General features: G+C 39.2%; 1 protein-coding gene across 2 annotated transcripts in view; it reads left to right on the forward strand.

The window, feature by feature from the left end:
- ascc3 (activating signal cointegrator 1 complex subunit 3) overlaps positions 1-20,612 on the forward strand; it is a 370,966-nt gene that overhangs the window by 278,149 nt on the left and 72,205 nt on the right. For both annotated transcript variants that reach the window (XM_028470288.1, XM_028470287.1), the window contains exons 12-14: positions 5,528-5,704; positions 5,864-5,935; positions 8,689-8,823. In XM_028470288.1, coding sequence (XP_028326089.1) covers positions 5,528-5,704; positions 5,864-5,935; positions 8,689-8,823 — 384 coding nt within the window. The remainder of the gene's footprint in view (positions 1-5,527; positions 5,705-5,863; positions 5,936-8,688; positions 8,824-20,612) is intronic.

The following is a 20,612-nucleotide window of genomic DNA, read 5'->3' on the forward strand; positions in this document are numbered from 1 at the left end:
TAGATGGAAAAATGAAATATTAATTTAAAAGTAGGACTGCAACTAACGACTATTTTAATAGTCGACAAGTCATCGATTATTGAAACAGTTAATCAATTGATAAATCAAACAGTTATTTGCTCAATTTTGCTACAATCTTTTATATTTGGCTTGGGGCAGGTAAGCTTTTTTATTGTTAAGGGTGAAATGCTCTAGGATAAATAAATACAATTATTCCCAACTTAAAGTATAAACAGGTTCCTTACAAACACAAATTAAATTGAATACATCAACACTAGAATCTGCTTCAGGTAATAACATTTATACATTAAAAAAGGCTACAGTAGCTGCTGACTCAAATAGTTATTCTTCATGGGCTGAGATGAACATATTTGTGCATTTATTTCATTAATTTATAAATACATTATTTTCTAAAAAAAAAAAAAAAGCACACGAGAAGAAAAGATAACTTCAATAGTCTTTTTAATCTTTAATATAAACTTTTTCCTGAAGTCATTAGCATTAGCTCTTAGCCCAGTCTGTGTGTTGGTGGGTTAGCTTAGCTTAGTTAGCTTTAGTCCAGTTTCCAGTTCATAATTGTTGCTGCAGGTTCATCTGTCAACGTGTTTGTGGAACTTTGGGTGGATCTGATAGAGATACTTGGACTGGTTCACTTTGTTAGGTGTCTGGTCTGGTAGCGGTGTCTAACGGCACAGCAGCTTCAGGCTGTGTGTGTGTCTGTGTCTGTGTCTGTGCGTGCGTGCGTGCGTTGTGGAGCTCCTGGTAACAGCGCTCCACTCCAGAGAATAGGTTGTTGACAAAAGACTTGGTTTTTAGGGCCATTCTTGGCTAAATTGAGGGCGTAACGTGCATGCATTGCTGAGCGCAGATATATAGAAGGTGAGATGAGCCACTCCTCATGAAACAAAGTCCAGCTCCGTCCTCAGCTTGAAAACGACGGTGATGACGTAACCGACAATTGTCAACAAATACATTTGTCAGTGACTATTTCTATTACCGATTTTTGTCGACAATGTCGACTAAGCGTTGCACCCTTATTTAAAAGAAGCTCTTTGAACAACTTCTGATCCTTTGTTGTTGTTTAACACAATACATATGATGGAACAAAGTTGCTTAAATCTTCCATTCACATTGACACGACACGATGCAGTTTCAGCAAAAAAAAAAAAAAGGAAAAAAGTGCAACTCAAAACGCAATTAGTCACGCTTAAATCAGAAAAGTTATGCGATTATTTGCGGTTACAAATTGTAATCATGTGACAACACTTGTTATAGTATAATGTATAATATAAAGCCTGAGTTCATTTTGTTGCTTTTATTTTTTTAATCCATGTTCCAAAACATTTTGTTATGAGGCTCTGCATTGAGTCTCAAACACTCACCAGAGCTGCTACGTCACTTTCTTGTCATCCTCACCTGTTATAGCCACATTACTAGCCCATTTAAGACGATAGTCCATTGTTTTGTCCAACCGCTGCGTCACATTGGGTCACAAATGCTTCAGATCATGTCAGAAATCGATACAGGGCTGTATAACGTCTACTAAAAGTGGAACTGATTATGAGCGCTCAAACTGCGCTTCGGATAATCTATATACTGAACGTAAATATATATAATTATCTGTGGATAAAGGGACTAGTGGTTAAGGGAACAGGCTTGTATTCATAGGCTCACTGGTTCTAATCTCACTGATCCATCACTGTGGGATGTTGATCAGTATATATATTAACCCTAACTGCTCCCTGGGTGCTACACCTGCCCACTGCTCATCAGGGAGGGGTTAAATGCACACATTTCATGTATGTAGCTTTACATATATGACAATAAAGTATAATGTATATTCTATATTAAACCGCAGTGGTATTTTTATTTGTGAGGTAGTTTGGGAGGAGGAGCTCACATTTTTATAGGGTAGGAGGAGCCAGGATTGTCAGGAGGAGGAGTTTCAACCCCATGATATATTATTGGGAGAAAAAGCTCATTTGGAGTTGACTTTTTACAAAATGTGGAATAACAAGAGAGGGAGGAAACAGAACTTTTTCAGCTTTGGCCCTCTGAATGAGGCTAAATGAATGTATATAACTGTAGGAAAACCATTATTAAGTGATTTTTTAAAGTTAAAGTTTTAAAGTTAGTAAAAGAAGTGCAGACTTCTGTTGAAAAGAAACTTTTTCAGTGCGACACACAGTCCTACACTAGTGGACGCCACCATATTTACTTCCATAAACACTGTATGTGCCTGTGCGATCATAGGTCACCTTAGACCTCTTCTGCGTATGCAGGTCACTTCAGGTTTGCATTATGTTCATATTCCAAAATGATTGATGATGCATTTAATTTGCAATATGAATGATTAGACAAAATCTAGATTTTTGGAAAAAATCTGAATTTTGCATTAAGACCTGCAGTGTGAAGGTAGCCTAACTGACTCCTAGCAATGTATAATATGAGCTGCAGTGGTGTTTGGTGTGCATGTGCATGTACATGTGCAGCATGCTCCGGGTGAGCCAGCAGGGACTGGTTTAGTCTTATCTTGATGGGAAGTGTTGACAGGTAGTGCATCACATGAAAGGCCTTACCAATCTTACCTGTCACTCCCAGCAGGAGTTGTCCTGATACGTCCTCCAGCCTCTCTCTCCTCTCAGCCTCCTCCATAATAAACCGAGGGAAAGCTTTTGTGCTCTTTTAGAGACAAATTAAAGACAGAAGAGCAGAAAATTGACCCACTCTGTTTCCCAAGTAAAATATGTAGAACTTCACTCTGCACCTTTAGGGCTTCACTTCCTATATTTCTTCTCCTTTTTTGAAGGGATTTGCATTTCTTGATTTTGTTCTAATCAGTCAAACTTCCTGGTTTATTTGTGTTCTCATGTAAACTTAGCTCAATGTTGTTTTTGTATTTACAGCTCACACTGCGCCCATTGTTTTTCATTTCCTATTTATCCTTTATTTTCTGTCACTGCTTTAGACACATAAGATTATGGTCTCTTTTTATGTATCTACTGCACAGCTTCGTCAACACAGTTTACGGGCATTTGTACCTTTAAACAAATAATACAGTATATCTGTTTTAAGACTTTGCATGTGGTGTTGATGTGCTAAAGTAGACTGCCTTTTTCATCTGCACCATTAACCTAATACCTGTTGTCAGTGGAGCACTCGTGAACTGGCAGCAGTGTTTCATTGCTACTGTGTCTCAAAGACACGTTTTGTATATTAAAGAATGTCCTTAGGCCTTCACAATTACAGTTACATCATTCATTTAGCACATTTTAAACCCTATTGATGGTACAAACATGTTGTGATCACTCTACTAGTCTAGTGATGTCAGCATTTACAAGCTTTAAAGATATCCTTTGTTTTTACAGGTTTTGCCAGAAATCTTTAAAATGTACCCTATTAGTAGATCTATGCCTAACAAAACACAATTATTATGCACTATATTTATTTCATTGCCATTTAAAAATGGGACTACAGTATTAGAGCCTGTGTTCCACCATCTTGAAATTAGGTGATTGATGATGTCACACGGCCCCACTGCCTGTAAACATTCCATTGTTTTCTATTGGAGTGAAACATTCAGGTTGTTTTTTAGATCATTTAGCAGCTTTTTCAGTTAAAATGACAACTTGTTCTGCTTGTGGTTGCTTTAAATCGGGTCTCTCTAACCTTTCTGAAACCATGAGCTACTTCAAATTTGCTGAATAATCCGAAGGACTACCATTTTTTTTGTTTTTGTTTTTTTTTTTTTTAAAGGATTTTTTGGGCTCTAGTGGCCTTAATATGACAGTTGCTTGACAGGAAAGGGATCAGAGAGAGCAGGGAATGACACGCAGCAAAGGGTCCCAGGCCGGGAATCGAACCTGGACCTGGCTGCAGGTGAGGAACTATAGCCTCCGTACATGGGGCGGGCGCTCAACCCACTGAGCTACACACCACCAGGACTACCATTTTGATACACACAGAATTACAGTACTACTACAATTTCCCAGTTTCATTTTAATTAAACAGAACGATAACAAAGAAAGACTTAGCATCTACTTAAAAACTTAAGAAATACTTAAGTTTCAACATGCAACACTGTATTTCTCCCAAATTTATGTAATTGTTTCATTTTCAAATGACCACTTCTGAAACATTTTATTTGGAAAATCATCATGTTCCTATTTTACTAGCATGTTCTTACAATATAACAATTACGTAAGATTTTATAAAACTCAATGCGTTCTTTTTTAATTTTTTTTTTTTTTTTTAAAACATCAAAATCTAAACACTAAATCTGCAGCATCTTTAATGAAATCCTATCTGCGATACTTGAACACAATTGTCTCAATGTTTCAGTGAAAATACACATTTAAGGGTAGTTAATTTGATACAAAAACTTATCAAGTGTAGCAGTATTTAACTCTACTAAGGCTCTTACTACATCCGTCGTCTGTGTGTTTGAAGCCTGGTAAATCATATTTTTTTAGATAGAGTTAACTGATGACTAGTCCTGCTGTTGGAACAGGCCTGAGGGCACTTCACATGGTCCATGCGGGCTAGCCAGGGCCCGCAGACACCGTGTTGGTGACCTCTGCTCTAAATAATCAAGAAAAGTTAAAGATGTCGATGTAACCCCCCTTTGTTTACCGAAAGAGGGAAAAAAAACTGTTGTGACCGCAGGGGCGACAGTTCCAACTTTGTGGTTTTGTAGTAGACAATGAGGCAGAGAAGAAGAGCTCTCCTAGGGGACCTTTACTCTCTCTTAAACAGTACTCCACTGACGCTCTGGGTTGTGATGCAGGCATGAGGATTTTGTGAGGCTTCCTTTATGTTCACTGCAGCACTGAGAGCTCACTCACTGGCACCGCCTACAGAGTTAGATAACATCATCTTTATTATCATTACACCAACAACTCTCACACACTGTGGAGTTTCCTCATTGAAGTGGAGCTCTGAGCCATAATTATTTCACACCTATGTATAACAGTATCCAAAGAAAGGTGTTGTGACAAATTATGTGACCTCGCCTATTGATGGTCCAGACAAAATGGCGGCTTTAGACACCTCTGTAGTCTGTTCCAGCTGAAGCCTGAGTCTTAAATACCTTTAATTCAAACTATAATTGTACTCGAGTATTTTTTTAGTCTCCCTCGTCCTACAGCCTGAGCACAGACGCGTTGTCGGCCTGTAATTCCTCATTATATTGGGTTCATATTGATGAGGCTGAATGAATGTCTTTCTGCATCTCATGTTCAGATTCACTCATATCTGAACATGACGGGGAACCATTTTTCAACTGAATTTCTCTAGAAATCAAACTCTAAAAACATGGATGTCAAAACTGGTGTTATGTGCTCTTTAAAAGTATCTGGTGATCAGAACCTTAAGATAAAGGACACTGAACCTTTCACTTTAGACTTGGTTATATTTGTTTTCCATTTATTTTAAATGTTGATGTAAAACTAAGGTTAGTATTCTGGTGAAAATATTTTGCCCACAGTCTGTGTTAAAATGTTTTACTCTGTTATTTTGTGATGATCAGGTGGAGTCCACTCAGAGTATGATCCGGATACTGGGACTTTCAGCCACTCTGCCCAATTATTTGGACGTGGCATCCTTCCTTCATGTCAACCCTTACATCGGGCTCTTCTTCTTCGACAGTCGCTTTAGACCTGTGCCTCTCGGACAAACATTTGTGGGCATCAAAACCAACAACAAGGTAAACAAAACCTGCTTTAATGCCAATTTATGTGAGATGATCAATATGCCCTATATATTCATGCCTGTAATGGCATGGCCCCATGTATATGTTTTTTCTTTTAATAAATCTTACAAGATCATTTTACATAGATCACCAAATATGATTTGTCTTGTTTAGATTCAGCAGCTTCACGACATGGAGGAAGTTTGTTACAACAAAGTTTTGGAGCAGATTAAAGCAGGTCATCAGGTAAGAAGGTTTTCTGAATGTCAACATGTTTTAGAAATGATTGAGTAATATAACGTATTGAACGGCTATTGAACGTACCGCTGTATTGACCGCATTCCAATAATTTTGCAATTTTCCGATTGCTCCTGATAAACTTAACGCAGTGATTTGACAAGTTTATGCTGTTTATTATTAACCAGCGCCGCTACCCATTCCACAAACTTCTATTTATTACCGGTATTTTATTTTTATTTAAACAATCAGCAATCTTATTTTATACATAAATATATAAATAAAAACAAATATTCAGCAGTAGTATGACGTCTGCTGTCACTCGCTCCCACACAATTTCCCTCCACGATCAGACACTGTCCTGCATACGGACCACGATGCCTCTGTTCCGTTAAACCTGTGAGAGCATCACTTTCCACACATCCGAAGCTTGTTTCTGAACGTTCAGTTCACTGTGATGTTCAGTGGCTGTTACAGTTCATTCATTCTGCAGTAGGGGTTACTGCCACTAATATTCTGCCTCCCGACACCCGCTTTCACTGGACACGTGTGTGACTTTCTGAAAAATCCACTCATAGGGGCGGATTCACTAAAGGTTTAGGGGTATTAAAACATGTGCAAACGTCACTCCACGCGCTAATAAGGGGTACAAACTCCAGGAATCAGGACTGCGTGTCTTCTGCACGTCACAATGCGCCCACAATCCAGTTAGCGCGTTTCTCTCTGATGAATATGCATAGTAGGCGGATCTCATAAGGGGAGCTAAAAAATGGTAGGAGGAAATGTAAATGAATTAATGCAGTGGGCGCAATGCAATTTCAATCAAATCAATCAAATCTGGAACTGTTTGCGGTGATTGTTTTAGCACCGGAAAATAGTACAACTGACAAGCAGGTGCAAACACATATGCAGAGATCGGCTGCAGTAAATGTTGACACAAAACACATTAGAGATGGGAAAAAAACTCGAGTTGGCCTTTCTAGTATAAGAAAATAATTTAAATAAAACAATTGTCACTAATAACTGCCACTGAATAAGAAAATGCACAGTAAAGACAAGTGTGTGAGGGATAGAAAAAGCTGGACACCCGTGCGTGTGGAGTCCAGTGTGGCTGGGGTGCAGAGAGGATGCTGTGCGCGGAGATTCATGGATGTAGCTCCGGATGCAGCGCTCCAATGAGCTCCTGTGTCTTTCTCTCCATATTTTGACTGTAAAACGTTGACTCGTGTCACGTTGATAGCAGGAGCGTCAGGCCAGAATCATGGCTGATGAGGAGCTCATACCTGTTGGATGATGGTCAGTAGATCATCTTCAAATGGTGCTGATCGACTGATTGACAGACTGTTGCTGCATTAACTCAGATCAATGGCATCAACAGATCAATTGGACGATTTCTGTCTAAATTTGCCTATTTTTCATGACTGATCAGAGCAATGTTACAGGACCTGATGGAACAGCCACATTAAAAGAGGGGAAAAATATCATTAGGTTTTAAAGTTGTTTAAAAAACAAAATGTTCTTTGTTTATTTTGTTTTCTACATTATTGAATATTTGTACAGCAGAGAGAAGTCCACCTGCCTCCAATTGAACTTTTTCAAATGTCATTTTGTGTTTCTGTGCACTCACCTCTCCTCATTGAACGAGCAAAATATCTATACGCGCAGCTATTAGTGCCACAATGTTGGTGAATTCCCCACAGCAGGTGAGGAAACGGCGCCACCAAAGGATTTAGGGACACACCTGGTTTACTACCCTTTATTTTAGATCTTAGTGAATCCACCCCATAGAGCATACTGCCGCATTGGCTGTACCCTCAACTTTAAAGGAAAAAAATAGCGTCCTAGTGACCTATACTCTCTAAAATACAGTAATATAGTAGATGTGCCAGTAGATATGCCATTTTGTGAATTATTTCCCCCATGCAAAATAATTTCCTCTTAATCCTTGAGCTTTTTTGATTTATTCTAACCTCAAAGGTGTGATACATAAAGTAATAACGGTAAACTTTGGCTTAAATAATGTATGCTTCAGAAGTGAGGAAGATGTAAGAAGAAGGCAGATTTAAGCACGATTGATGAGAGTCAGATTACGATGATTCCACAACACACAGTGTGTTAGATGTTCTGCACAAATGAAATAGCTTTACCTTTCAAATCTCCTGATCTTTTGTGGGGCCAAAGATCAAACCATTGAAAGGGTTATGGTCAGCAAAGGTTTTTGTTTTTTAACATAAATAAACAGCTAAAGCTCCTCTCTGTGGCCTGAACCAACCAGCTGCTGACACTCAAATTGATAAAAAATAAATAAAAAGGTTTTAGGTCAGGGTGCACAGTCAGATGCCCATTGCATGTTTGACACTAAAAGTAGCAGAAATGTGCTTGTGGAAGAAGTGGATGTGGTTTGAAGAGTTTCTGATTTTAGATGATATTTCTGAAGTCATGTGCTGAGTGTAGGTGACACTTACATACATCTAGTGACACACCTGAACACATCATCAGTAGTGTGGCTTGTTCTAGCATCAGACACTGTCTACCAGGTCACCCGCGGATCACACCACATGTTGATCCATGGGGATCCACCAATGGATCTCCATGGATCACCTCTTTGATCCCTCTTGGATCAGAGTTCTATCAAGTCCTTCACAGTGCTGGTGGTGTTTCTGATAGTTCTGATCATTGCTCCTCATGAACAGTTCACAGATCGTAATCACACTAAACTTGACCAAATTAACATCATGTTACTTGGTGTTTTTCTTTCTCAGGTGATGGTGTTCGTCCATGCTCGAAACGCCACAGTAAAGACAGCCATGGGGCTAAGTGAGATAGCGAAGAACCACGGGGAAATCCATTTCTTCCAGCCAGTGCAAGGTGCAGACTACGGCATGTGTGAAAAGCAGGTAAGAACCTCAAAGACTATTTCTGAAAAAGGGAACTGACAAACATAAAAAAGATGGGACATGACTTATCGTGGAAGTTTTATAAAATGAGGCAGGAGGGTGGAGTCTATTGTTTGCTTGTCCAGCTCCAAAGAACAACTGAATGCACCCTGCGTTATACGATGATATTACACACTACCATGTGATCAAACCCCGCCCCCAATTCCTCATGTCTCTGATGTGAGAGACCACCCACATTCACTACAAAAAAAACCCATTTGTTTTTAGTTCCTTAACTACTAGGCAACCACTGCCAGCTGGTTACGCATTCTTTGAAGAACCCTGGCCACCAAGACCACCAGCAGGCTCGATGTGGCAATCACTGCCCCCCCCACCCACCTTTCAGGGACTATGTGTGGGGTTGAAGATATCTATGATCCAAAATATAGCTCACACTATAGTCCAAGTTTCTTTTCACAAGTTTTTCAATCTACTCTCAGCTACGTGACACAGCTTATTGACATATTTACTATCATCAATGTTGAAACTGTCACAAAATGCTTTCTTTAAAGAAGATTAATACATAATCAAAAACAACCATACAGTATATGTTTGACAAGACTCTCGTCCCAAGGGAACTCATCAAGAACTTAGCAACTTTAGTAACTACAAATACAGTAAATTATGACTTTTGTGTTCATTTTGCTTATTTAACTGTATGTTTACAATTTAGAATCATAGCAACTGGGTGGCATTGTTAGCACCTGACATCGGATTTCCACTGGATGCGTAATTGTTGCAGCGTGGCACGATATGGCGAGTTGTAGTCAATACAAAGAGAAGCACAAAGCCATACAAACAGTTCATTGTGTCCTTTGAGAGGAGCAGAAGGAAATCGACTTGGTCCTGCCCTGTAGATCTTGTGCTTTTGTGGAGATTATTGTGACTCAACCATGGATAAGGTCAATATTTATGTATGAAATATGATCCAGTGTAGCCTTGCCTTTCGCCTGAAGAAAGCTGGAGATAAAGAAGGTGAAGTTCAAACTCTAAATCGAGCAAAACATCCGAAATAAATTAATAAAAGACCTAATTTCCAGGTTAATGTTGGATGAGACACGAATAAATAAGATATATCATGAGCTAAGGGGTACTTTCAAGAAGAAATAAAGGCTGAGGGATACATGGGGCAATAAAGTTTGGGATACACTGCTGTATTGGATCCAGTGCCTTGATGACGTGCACTGACAACGGAGGCCAACAGAAGCCCTTTAGCTTTCCAGCTCCATGTCAAGAGATTTTCCTCTCATTTTGGCTTTGGCCACAAGCAGCACTTCTGTTCTTCATCTCATTGTTTCAAGCTCAAAGTGGTGTTGGTGGTTCAGGTGTGTGTGTAATGAATGTTCTCTGTGCTGTGGGAGTACACAGAGGTAGAGCTATGTTCTTCCTCAGAGGATGGTCAGTCACAGTCCCAGGCTTTATATTCAAATGTGCTGCTGTGATAAATTTAGTAACCTTTTCCTCCTTTCCCTAGGGCTGAGCCATGATTGATGCGCCTTAATCTTCCTTCTATTTAAATAGAATATGTATACAAATCAGATCACTTTTCATGCTTGCTAAAAGTAGAACGAGAGACCAGAGATGAGTCGGGTCTAAAATTGCTGCTTTGTGTCCTGGTTAGTCTGTGAACTTTAAAAGCAGCTGAATTATATTTACATTCACTGTATATGAAGTCACTCCTGGTTTTTTCTGCCTGTGTCCATATTTAATGAGGAGCACTCACTCCATTAGTGCATATGTGAGTGTTGGGGAGTCCAGTATGCTCTGCCAGAAAGAAAAGGACCATCAGGCCCTCTCCATGCTAAGCCCACACACAGATAATGCACTGCTTATTTGCCCTACATTAATATTTATAGGTGTTTTTAATCTGCACTATGCATATGCAGTGAAATTAAGCCCCTTTTACGGTCAGTCCTATAACGCCCTGTGTTTTTTTCCTGCTTTCTAAGTGGATGTGTTTTCCTCACAGCTCTCCATGTTGTTTAATTGGTTTTATCTCCAGGGCTTCAGAGGCTGTCAGTCATGCTTAGATATATGAGGACAGCCGGTGGAGACACGTTCTTGTTAAATACTATTTGTGGATGGTTAGATATTGTGGAAAGTGGCTTTTTTTTTTTGCATATTGTCAAGAGTGGAGAGTTACTGAGGACCCAGCAGTTAAATAGCTAAATATCAGAGAACCCACACCTTCCTGTGTGCCCTGTGTAGTGGAGCTAAACACACACAGTGAGTACAAATAAAGTCAACTCCAGATTAAAACTGGTTTTAAATTTTTACTCTTCTTTTTTTATCATGTGGAGGGACATTTACTGTAGCCTTTAACTGTAATTTGTACAGAGGTGGCAAAAGTACTAGTCTTCAGTACTCAAGTAAAAGTATAGATACTAAAAATGACTCTAGGTAAAAAGTATTAAAGTTGCTCCTTTACTTGAGTAAAAGTAAAAAAGCACATGCTACTAAATGTATTTAAGTAAAATGTAAAACAAATGTCCCTTCAGTAATAAGACAGGGTTTTTCCAAATTCCTTATCTTTTATTTCTATAAGAACTTGTAGAAAACTGGTGCATGGAAACAAGTTAAAGCTAGGGTAGGCAATTTCCTCCAGATACACTTTTTAAGTTTTTGGTTGAAATTTTCTTCATGTCCTGACAGAAATTAAGAACTTATGTGCTCTGAAGAAGGAATGAAGAAAATCCATCATCTGTAGCAGCTGTAAATCTGTAATAACTTCGACTAATGGAAAAAAACAAACCATTTTTTTTAACCAATCACGTCTCCCTGTCTCACACTGAAAGCGCGTCACCGCTGACAGAGTTAAAACAGTTTTTAGTCATGTTTTTTAACGTATATAATGGTAAAGTTTATTGCTTACTTACTGCTCAATGAGACATGAGACAAAGTTTCTACACAATACATCGATGAGCTGAGCTCCTCTACTGCAGCAGCTGTGAGCATGCATGTGAGTGAGATGGAGCACAGAGGGAGGGGCGAGGGGGGTAAAGGCGGAGCTATCAGGGAGGCTACATTCAAAATCATGCTAGCTTTTGAAAATCGCCTACCCTACCTTTAAATCTGTTACCTTTGAGCACCTGGAGAATTTAGCACTCATGATAAATTAGATTTGTAAATAAAATGTATCAAGCAAAAAAGAAAGTGCAACTGCTCAATAAAACCCAGAGTAGCTTTGAGTTCAACATTTTTAAGAATTTGTAGAAAACTGGTATATGGAAATAAATTAAATCTGTTACTCTTTATGAACCACTGGAGAATTCATTATCGGTAATATTTTTAAATAAAAAAATGTAAGATAAAAGAAAAATGCAAATGCTCAAGTAAACCCAGAGCAACTTTGAGTTTAACATTTTTAAAAACTGGAAAATATTAACCATAAAACTAAGGGACCTGTCTAACAGAAATAAGCTCAAACTACCAAAATAGTGCGTCTTTTTACGTCGTGGCGTCATCTTCAAAGGTCTTAAAAGTAACGATCTCATTTTTAAAATGTAAGGAGTGGAAAGCACAGAAATTTGTTTAAAAAAGTCAGGAGTAAAAGTAAAAAGTCACCAAAGTTGTCACCTCTGAATTTGTAGTTGAAGTTGTAATAGTGAGTTGTTTTAAATTTTCAATTCCTTTTCAGCATTGAAGCTTAGTTTTAAAAACAAAGTAACTTAAAAACACAACACAAAAACAAACAAGTTATAAAATAGAATCAAGTTAGCGCTCATCAACCCAGTAATCACCAGAATGTTTCGTCTTTGGAGGATTCCATAGATTTGCTAGCTTCATGCTACTGGCAGAAAGTATCACATTAGTGATTTAATAATGTGAACATCATTTTTCCAGTTCTGGGTTTTCTATCTTTGGATGTTGAGCTGTTACGCTTTCCACGACATTTGTGCAAGGATTTTCTTAAGCCACAATGACATGCCATTCATCAGAATAGATTAATGCCTCCTTTTCTCAGAAAACATGACGATATCTCACCATAGAGAAATTAAACGAATTGTAGAAGCTTTTTTGTTTATGAATAGCTTATGACCAGAATAGAATAACTATTTTTCATCAATGCAACACGTTTAGTAGGAAACCCTGACATATTATGAAAACTCTTTCATAATCACCTTCAAGAATCCTTAGAAACGACCAAGTTAAAAGAAAACTTCTTATAATGCAATGAATTGCTGCCAAATATGAAATAACAGAAATAAATTTAGTTTCACGTTTGGAAGGATGGATAGAATATTTTCACTACAATGCAGCCTCATTTTTTAGCTGTACATAAATATATTAAATAATGCACAGTACTAATGTGTGACATGTCATTTACGATATAGTGTCAAAAACATTCTCACCGGTTTGAATATGTCACCCCCTAGTAGAAACGATAAATTCCCATTTTGGAAATTAGCGAGGGCCACGGACCATTTGTCCCACAATTTAGCCAAGAATGCCCCTAAAATTCTTGTTCTTCGAGCCAAAATTGCCCTTAAGTTTTTTGTCAACAACTTATTATTCTCTGGAGCAGAACGCTGTTCATGGGATCTTCGATGCAGAACCTCCGTTGTGTGCACCACGCTCCCGCCCCTCACACACAGACGGCGGTGCTCTTCACGCCACCTGAAGCTGCCGTGCTGCGATACATCATGGACCACTACTTGGTTAAAACCAGATAACCATCCAACAAAGTGAACCAGTCCAAGTTCCTCCGCCAGATCCACCCAAAGTTCCACAAACACATTGACTGAGATGAACCCACAGCAACAATTATGAACTGGAAACTCAACTAAAGCTAACCTGCTGAGCTAACCCACTGAGCTAACCCACGGACACACAGGCTAAAGCTAACAGCTTCATTAAAGGAATAGACCAAGCAAAAAGTACACAGCCTACTGTTACAAAACCACAAAGGGGCTTGGATTTGTTTATAGTCAGATTTAACACTTGTATGGAAGAATAAAGGCTAACATGTCACACGTCATGTGAAATAAATGTTAGCATTAATACAAATGTCAATATTCATTCCTCCCAACTTGTGAAATGCAATATTTTTAATTATATTTCACGTGTTCACAGACACATAGCTGGTCCTATTAGACTAATGTAACTATTGAGATTATTACACCTAAATATACTGAATGATTAAATCATCAGCTTGATTTGGATTAATTATAGGAAATCAGAGATATATTTATCAACCATAATTTTATGTAACTCATTATCGAAGATGAAATAAACAAGATTGAGCAGTAGTAAAACATTATTGGAGTCATTTTTGCCTTTTTTTATTTATGAAATAATTGCACTTTAACTGAGGAAATAAATTCATTGTATACAATGACACTAATAGTGTCCCACATGCATAAATATATTCCATAAAATATCAGCCCATGAGCTCTTTGGGTCATCAGCTATTGTAGCCTTTTTTTAATGTGTCTAGTGTTGATGTATTCAGATTTATTTGCATTTGTAAAGAACCTGTTTATACTTTAAGTTGGAAATTGTTTTATTTGTTTATTTATTCATTCATTGTCATTTGTTTTTATCGTTATTGTGATAAATATCTGAAATTATAGGATCATTTTTTTAGTCTATTTCGCCATCACTAACGTACAGGTGTTTCTCAATCAATAGGGAAATGTAGGGTTTAGCTGGTATTAGAAGTAGCAACAGTTCTTTTCGACTTGGCACACAGTCTTTTTTTTTTATATTTCTTAGCAGTGCAGATAATCAATGGAAAGAGCATTCACACAGCGCTCTGAAAAACATGCAGCTCATCTCTATCCTCTCCCAGCTCAGATGTACCACTTGCCTTAATTACTTAGACGCAAGAAAAAATACTACACATTTCCCTAAAGTATATAATCAAGTCGATAAATCGTTAACAAAGATCACAAAAAAATATATACCACTTCCTGCAACGGTATCCTCCAATTTAAAGTATTTGCATCAGATGTTTCAAAACAAAACACAGGAAACTATATATTGTATTTATTTCATTCTACACAGGGGAGTCTTTATGATATACAGTGAAGAAAATAAGTATTTGAACACCCTGCTATTTTGCAAGTTCTCCAACTTAGAAATCATGGAGGGGTCTGGAATTTTCATGGAAGGTGCATGTCCACTGTATGAGAGATAACCTAAAAAGAAAAATCCAGAAATCACAATCTATGATTTTTTAACAATTTATTCGTGTGATACAGCTGAAAATAAGTATTTGAACACCAACGTTAATATTTGGTAGTGTAGCCTTTGTTTGCAATTACAGAGGTCAAACGTTTCCTGTAGTTCTTCACCAGGTTTGCACATACTGCAGGAGGGATTTTGGCCCACTCCTCCACACAGATCTTCTCTAGATCAGTCAGCTTTCTGGGCTGTCGCTGAGTAACACGGACTTTCAGCTCCCTCCAAAGATTTTCAATTGGATTTAGGTCTGGAGACTGGATAGGCCACTCCAGAACCTTGATATGCTTCTTACGAAGCCACTCCTTGGTTTTCCTGGCTGTGTGCTTTGGGTCATTGTCATGTTTGAAGATCCAGCCACGACTCATCTTCAATGATCTGACTGAGGGAAGGAGGTTTTTGGCCAATATCTCACAATACATGGCTGCAGTCATCCTCTCCTTAATACAGTACAGTCGTCCTGGCCAATATCTCACAATACATGGCTGCAGTCATCCTCTCCTTAATACAGTACAGTCGACCCCATGAGCAGAAAAACACCCCCAAAGCATGATGCTACCACCCCCATGCTTCATAGTAGGGATGGTGTTCTTGGGATGGTACGCATCATTCTTCTTCCTCCAAACACGCATAGTGGAATTATGACCAAAAAGGTCAATCTTGGTCTCATTTGACCACAAAACTTTCTCCCATGACTCCTCTGGATCATCCAAATGGTCATTGGCAAACTTAAGACGGGCCTTAACATGTGCTGGTTTAAGCAGGGGAACCTTCCGTGCCATGCATGATTTCAAACCATGACGTCTTAGTGTATTACCAACAGTGACCATGGAAACAGTGGTCCCAGCTCTTTTCAGGTCATTGACCATGTCCTGCCGTGTAGTTCTGGGCTGATTCCTCACCTTTCTTAGCATCATTGAGACCCCACGAGGTGATATCTTGCATGGGGCTCCACTCCGATTGAGATTGTCCGTCATGTTTAGCTTTTTCCATTTTCTAATGATTGCTCCAACAGTGGACCTTTTTTCACCAAGCTGCTTTGCAATTTCTCCATAGCCCTTTCCAGCCTTGTGGAGTTGTACAATTTTGTCTCTGGTGTCTTTGGACAGCTCTTTGCTCTTAGCCATGCTGACTGTTTGGGTCTTACTGATTGTATGGGGTGGACAGGTGTCTTTATGCAGCTAACGACCTCACACAGGTGCATCTGATTCAGGATAATACAGTGGAGTGGAGGACTTTTAAAGGCAGACTAACAGGTCTTTGAGGGTCAGAATTCTAGCTGATAGACAGGTGTTCAAATACTTATTTTCAGCTGTATCACACGAATAAATTGTTAAAAAATCATAGATTGTGATTTCTATATTTTTCTTTTTAGGTTATCTCTCATACAGTGGACATGCACCTTCCATGAAAATTCCAGACCCCTCCATGATTTCTAAGTGGGAGAACTTGCAAAATAGCAGGGTGTTCAAATACTTATTTTCTTCACTGTATAATGCATAAGGTCAAAAAGATGTTGGTCGACCAGTCGGTATCTCCATGTGCACTCCACACTCTGTCAGGACGTCATCTATGTTTATTTCTGCATCACTGCAGCGTGGCATGGAGGCAGCTCGTGGCACTGCTCAGGTGTTATTGAAGGGTGGTCTTCAGCTCCTCTGCATTATTGCTCTGGTGTCTAATCTTTGTCTTATCGTTACTGTTGGAATGTGTCCCTGAGTGACAGGTTGTTCACTTTCTGGGTGTGGGTGTGGCTACACATCGGCGAGCAATTAAATAAAAGCCAGCCTATCTCTAACTGGGTTTCCATTGCTCTTGGAAATGCGCAAAATTTAAATACCACAATAAAAACTGGTGATGGAAACACCTGAATTTTGAAAAAGCACTCCAATACCGCTAAAAGGTTTTGACGCTTTCATGAGGAGGTATTTCAGACGTTTCGATATTGAAATGTGTCGCAAAAGTATCATGGAAGAACTTTTTTTGCAAATACACGTCGCAGAACGTGACATACCTGGTCACATGATGTGAGGTACCTGGTCACATGACCACTTCTCTTCAAGAAAACATGACGTGGTATGTGTAAACAGAAGAGGGGACTGGGAATTGCGTTATACTTAAAAATGATTACTGCCACATTAGATGTGAAACAACAAAGGAATATGGAGTGTTATAAGGAGGTTCTGAATGTTACGCAGGGTGAGATTTCACAGGAGTCACGAGGCTCCTGCCTAAAGCAACGTTAAATGGAAACACGGTCAAAGCGCAATTATACTTTGTAGACATTTGGAAACATTGCTTTTATTTTGTGGAAATCTGTAGTGAAACACAGCTATTGTCAGTAATGAGTGCGTGCAGGCCACACTGATTCAATGGCTTTGTGAGTTTTGACCTTCGTTGTCTGGTATTTCCTGCTCTTGCTGTGAGAGTGGCTGCACCGCCAACAGGTTATGGGCCCAGTAAGGAGTTTGGAAGCTGATGGAACCAGTTTTGTTTTGACAGCGATAAAAAAGAACTATGAGAAGTTTCTGGCACACTTAGTCCTGTTCAGCCTCAAAAACACCGTTGTGACCGAAGCCCATGGTGTGAACGATGATGGTGCCGACGAGGACGCCAGTAAGAAATAAGATGCGTATGCAGTCATGATTCAGTTCTTGGACGACAAGAGTTTGACGTCATTGGGCTTAGATCAGGTGACTCTGCTGGCCAATCAAGCACAGTGATGGCTTGGTCAATAAAGCAGGTACTGATGCTTTTAGCAGGAAAATCAATGAAATGAGTATTTTCATGAAGCTGATACATGAAGTGGAAGTAGATGACAGCCACCCCCAAGCCATCAATGACTTACTCTGGGAGCTTAATGTCCAAATGAGCGTACACACTTCTAATGCCTTCCATAATTCAGGAGTGGCTTGACCAATGAAAAGGAGCAGTTGTAGCCCATCACCTTGATACGTCATTGTGGGTGGGCTCTCTAACCCCTAATATTCCAGTTTGAAGCTCACTCTTTGTCAATCTCCCTAAATTCTTAAAAAGGCTTTTCTTTCCTATTTTCTCTCAGCTGTGGTTATCTTTTTTTTACTGTTTCCTCCCACCTAACTCTTGATAAATGTGCTTAGAAACAGCATTTTTAGAAAAAAACAGCTTCTTTTGCAGCTTACTTTTCTTATGGGGAGTGTCAGGGATGACTGTTCAGTCAGCACTCTTTCCAATGATTGTGTAGTCTGTTGAAATTGCCTGAGACAATTTAAAGACTACAATGGAATGCTTCAAGAACAGATCTAGATGGGATCCTGCTGGATGAATGGACTTTAAAGGTCCCATGTTATGCTATTTTTCATCCATCTTCATTTGTTCTAAGAACCCCAAAAACATAGTATTTGAGGTTTATTTTCCCAAACTCACCTGTTTCCAGAGTTTTAACCTCTAAAAATTCACTTTCTGAGCAACTCTACACAAACAGGCTGATTTGAGTGCCACTTATGCATATTCATGAGTGGGCGTGTGTAGAAAATACATACATAGCACTGCGCGAAGGATGCAGAAATGCTCACCTTTGTGCGCTGGGCGTGTCTGTTTACATGTCAATCACGGCAGAGAGCTTCCTGGAGGCGCGGCTTCTCTAGCTCAGTGTCGCTTCAAAATTTGTCATCAAAGTGGGAACGCGTCATGAAATTGCAGGTGTTTGGGCTCACCCTGCAGTAAGAAAGGAGCAAATCATCCTCCTTAAAGCAAGGAAAGTCGATTTAGCGTAACATGGGCCCTTTAAGGAATGGGTTGGACACTCTTGGTTTAGTTCAAAGCATATTCACGTAGAACAGCCCAGTCAAAGTCTAGACTTCACTCCAATTGAAAATCTCTGGCAAGACTTGAACAATTCTGTTCACTGATGTTCTCCATCCAGTCTGACTGAACTGGAGCTGGTTTACAAAGAACAATAGACAGAAAGGTCAGTGTGTAGATGTGCTGAGCTGGGATTGGTTTATCCCAGTGGTTCTCAAATTTTTTTGGCTCAAGTACCCCTTTCTCTTATTTCTGAATCCAAGTACCCCCTTATGTCCTACTACTACATTTTGCTCAGAATTCTGTGAAAAAACAACTATAGAGCATAATGATGGAATGAATGATTGATAACACATTTTAAAGAATCTCATTTTGTAAATAAGTGGAATTAAACAGTATTTAGTGCCTCCTGATTAGATTGATTTTTATAGTTTTTGTTATTTACGGCCGCATCCCTCCTGGTGTGGGACCAAGTGACTGACCTTTGTTTTATCAGTTCATGTTCTAATCAAGATTATTTTTATCATCATTTTGTGTGTTTTTGTGTCATTTAGTGTATTTTGTTGTTGTTTGTGTGTTCTTTTCATTATTCAGTAATTTTTTCCATTATTTTGTGTGTTATTGTTGTCGTTTTTGTGTGCTGTTGATATTGTTTTAATTATTATCTCTTGGTGTGTGTGTTTTTAGTGTAGTTTGGTTGTTTCTTATGTCTGTTATTTTTGTGTATTTTGTGGTGATCTTGTGTTTTTCTCTCATTTAGTGTGTTTTTGTTGTCGTTTTGTGAGTTGCTGGTAATATTAGTATGATTATCATTTTGAACTAACAAAATAAACATTATGAAACCCCATATTTTAATGCTTTCATTTGTAAATTTTTTTATTTGCCTCTCTCTCTATCTCTGGAGTACCCCCTGTAGTGCCATTGCGTACCCCTAGGGGCACACGTACCCTCATTTGAACAACACTGGTTTATCAAAAAGGACTTGCAGCAAGACTACAAAGTATTGACTCAGGGAGGGGCTGAATCATTTAGCATGCTAAACTTTGCTGCTTTTGTTTTTGTTTATTTTCTACCATTTGATGATTATTGACCTTTGACCTTCATCTACGGTCATGAACTTTGAGTTGTGACCAAAAGAACAAGATCTCATGTAGGCAAAAGGATCCAGCTGAGTTAGCACGGGCATCTGTTTTCATTGCATGTCTAGATAGATGTTCCGGGCACCTCCCACATGGAGAAGGCAGGAGGGCCTACGTCACTCAGCTGCCCTGAGAACGCTGTGAGGTCCCCTCTATAAAGCTGGAGAAAGTGTCCCAGGAGAAGCAGTATCTCTGCTGCTCCTATGACTCAGCTCCAGATGAGCAGAAGAATGGATGGTATTTGACCACCATGGATCATGTTCCTTCCGCTTTAACTATGTACTAATTAGTGATGCACTGAAATTCCGTCCATCGACCGGAACAGGATGTTTGTGATGATGCGAGCTAACAGCGCGCACGATTCTCCGGAAACGGGCCAACTTGTTTGTGGACTCGCGGAGCGGCTGTATTTCAATACATCTGAGCACTTAAGTGTCTTTTAAGCAGAGTTGACGGAGCACGTGTGTTTTATGTTTCTGTCATGTCGACACTGTAGTTACTTGTCGCCCTCCATCAGCACGGACCGTTCCACGGCAGCTGTGCATCGATAGCATCTGGTTTCAGAGTCTGTCAGTGCACGTTTTCAGAGATCTTCTGGACTTCATCACGACTGTACTTGGTCCATTTTTATAAAGATCATTACTT

Source organism: Gouania willdenowi, chromosome 16, assembly GCF_900634775.1.
Source record: "Gouania willdenowi chromosome 16, fGouWil2.1, whole genome shotgun sequence".
Taxonomy (NCBI): Eukaryota; Metazoa; Chordata; class Actinopteri; order Blenniiformes; family Gobiesocidae; genus Gouania; species Gouania willdenowi.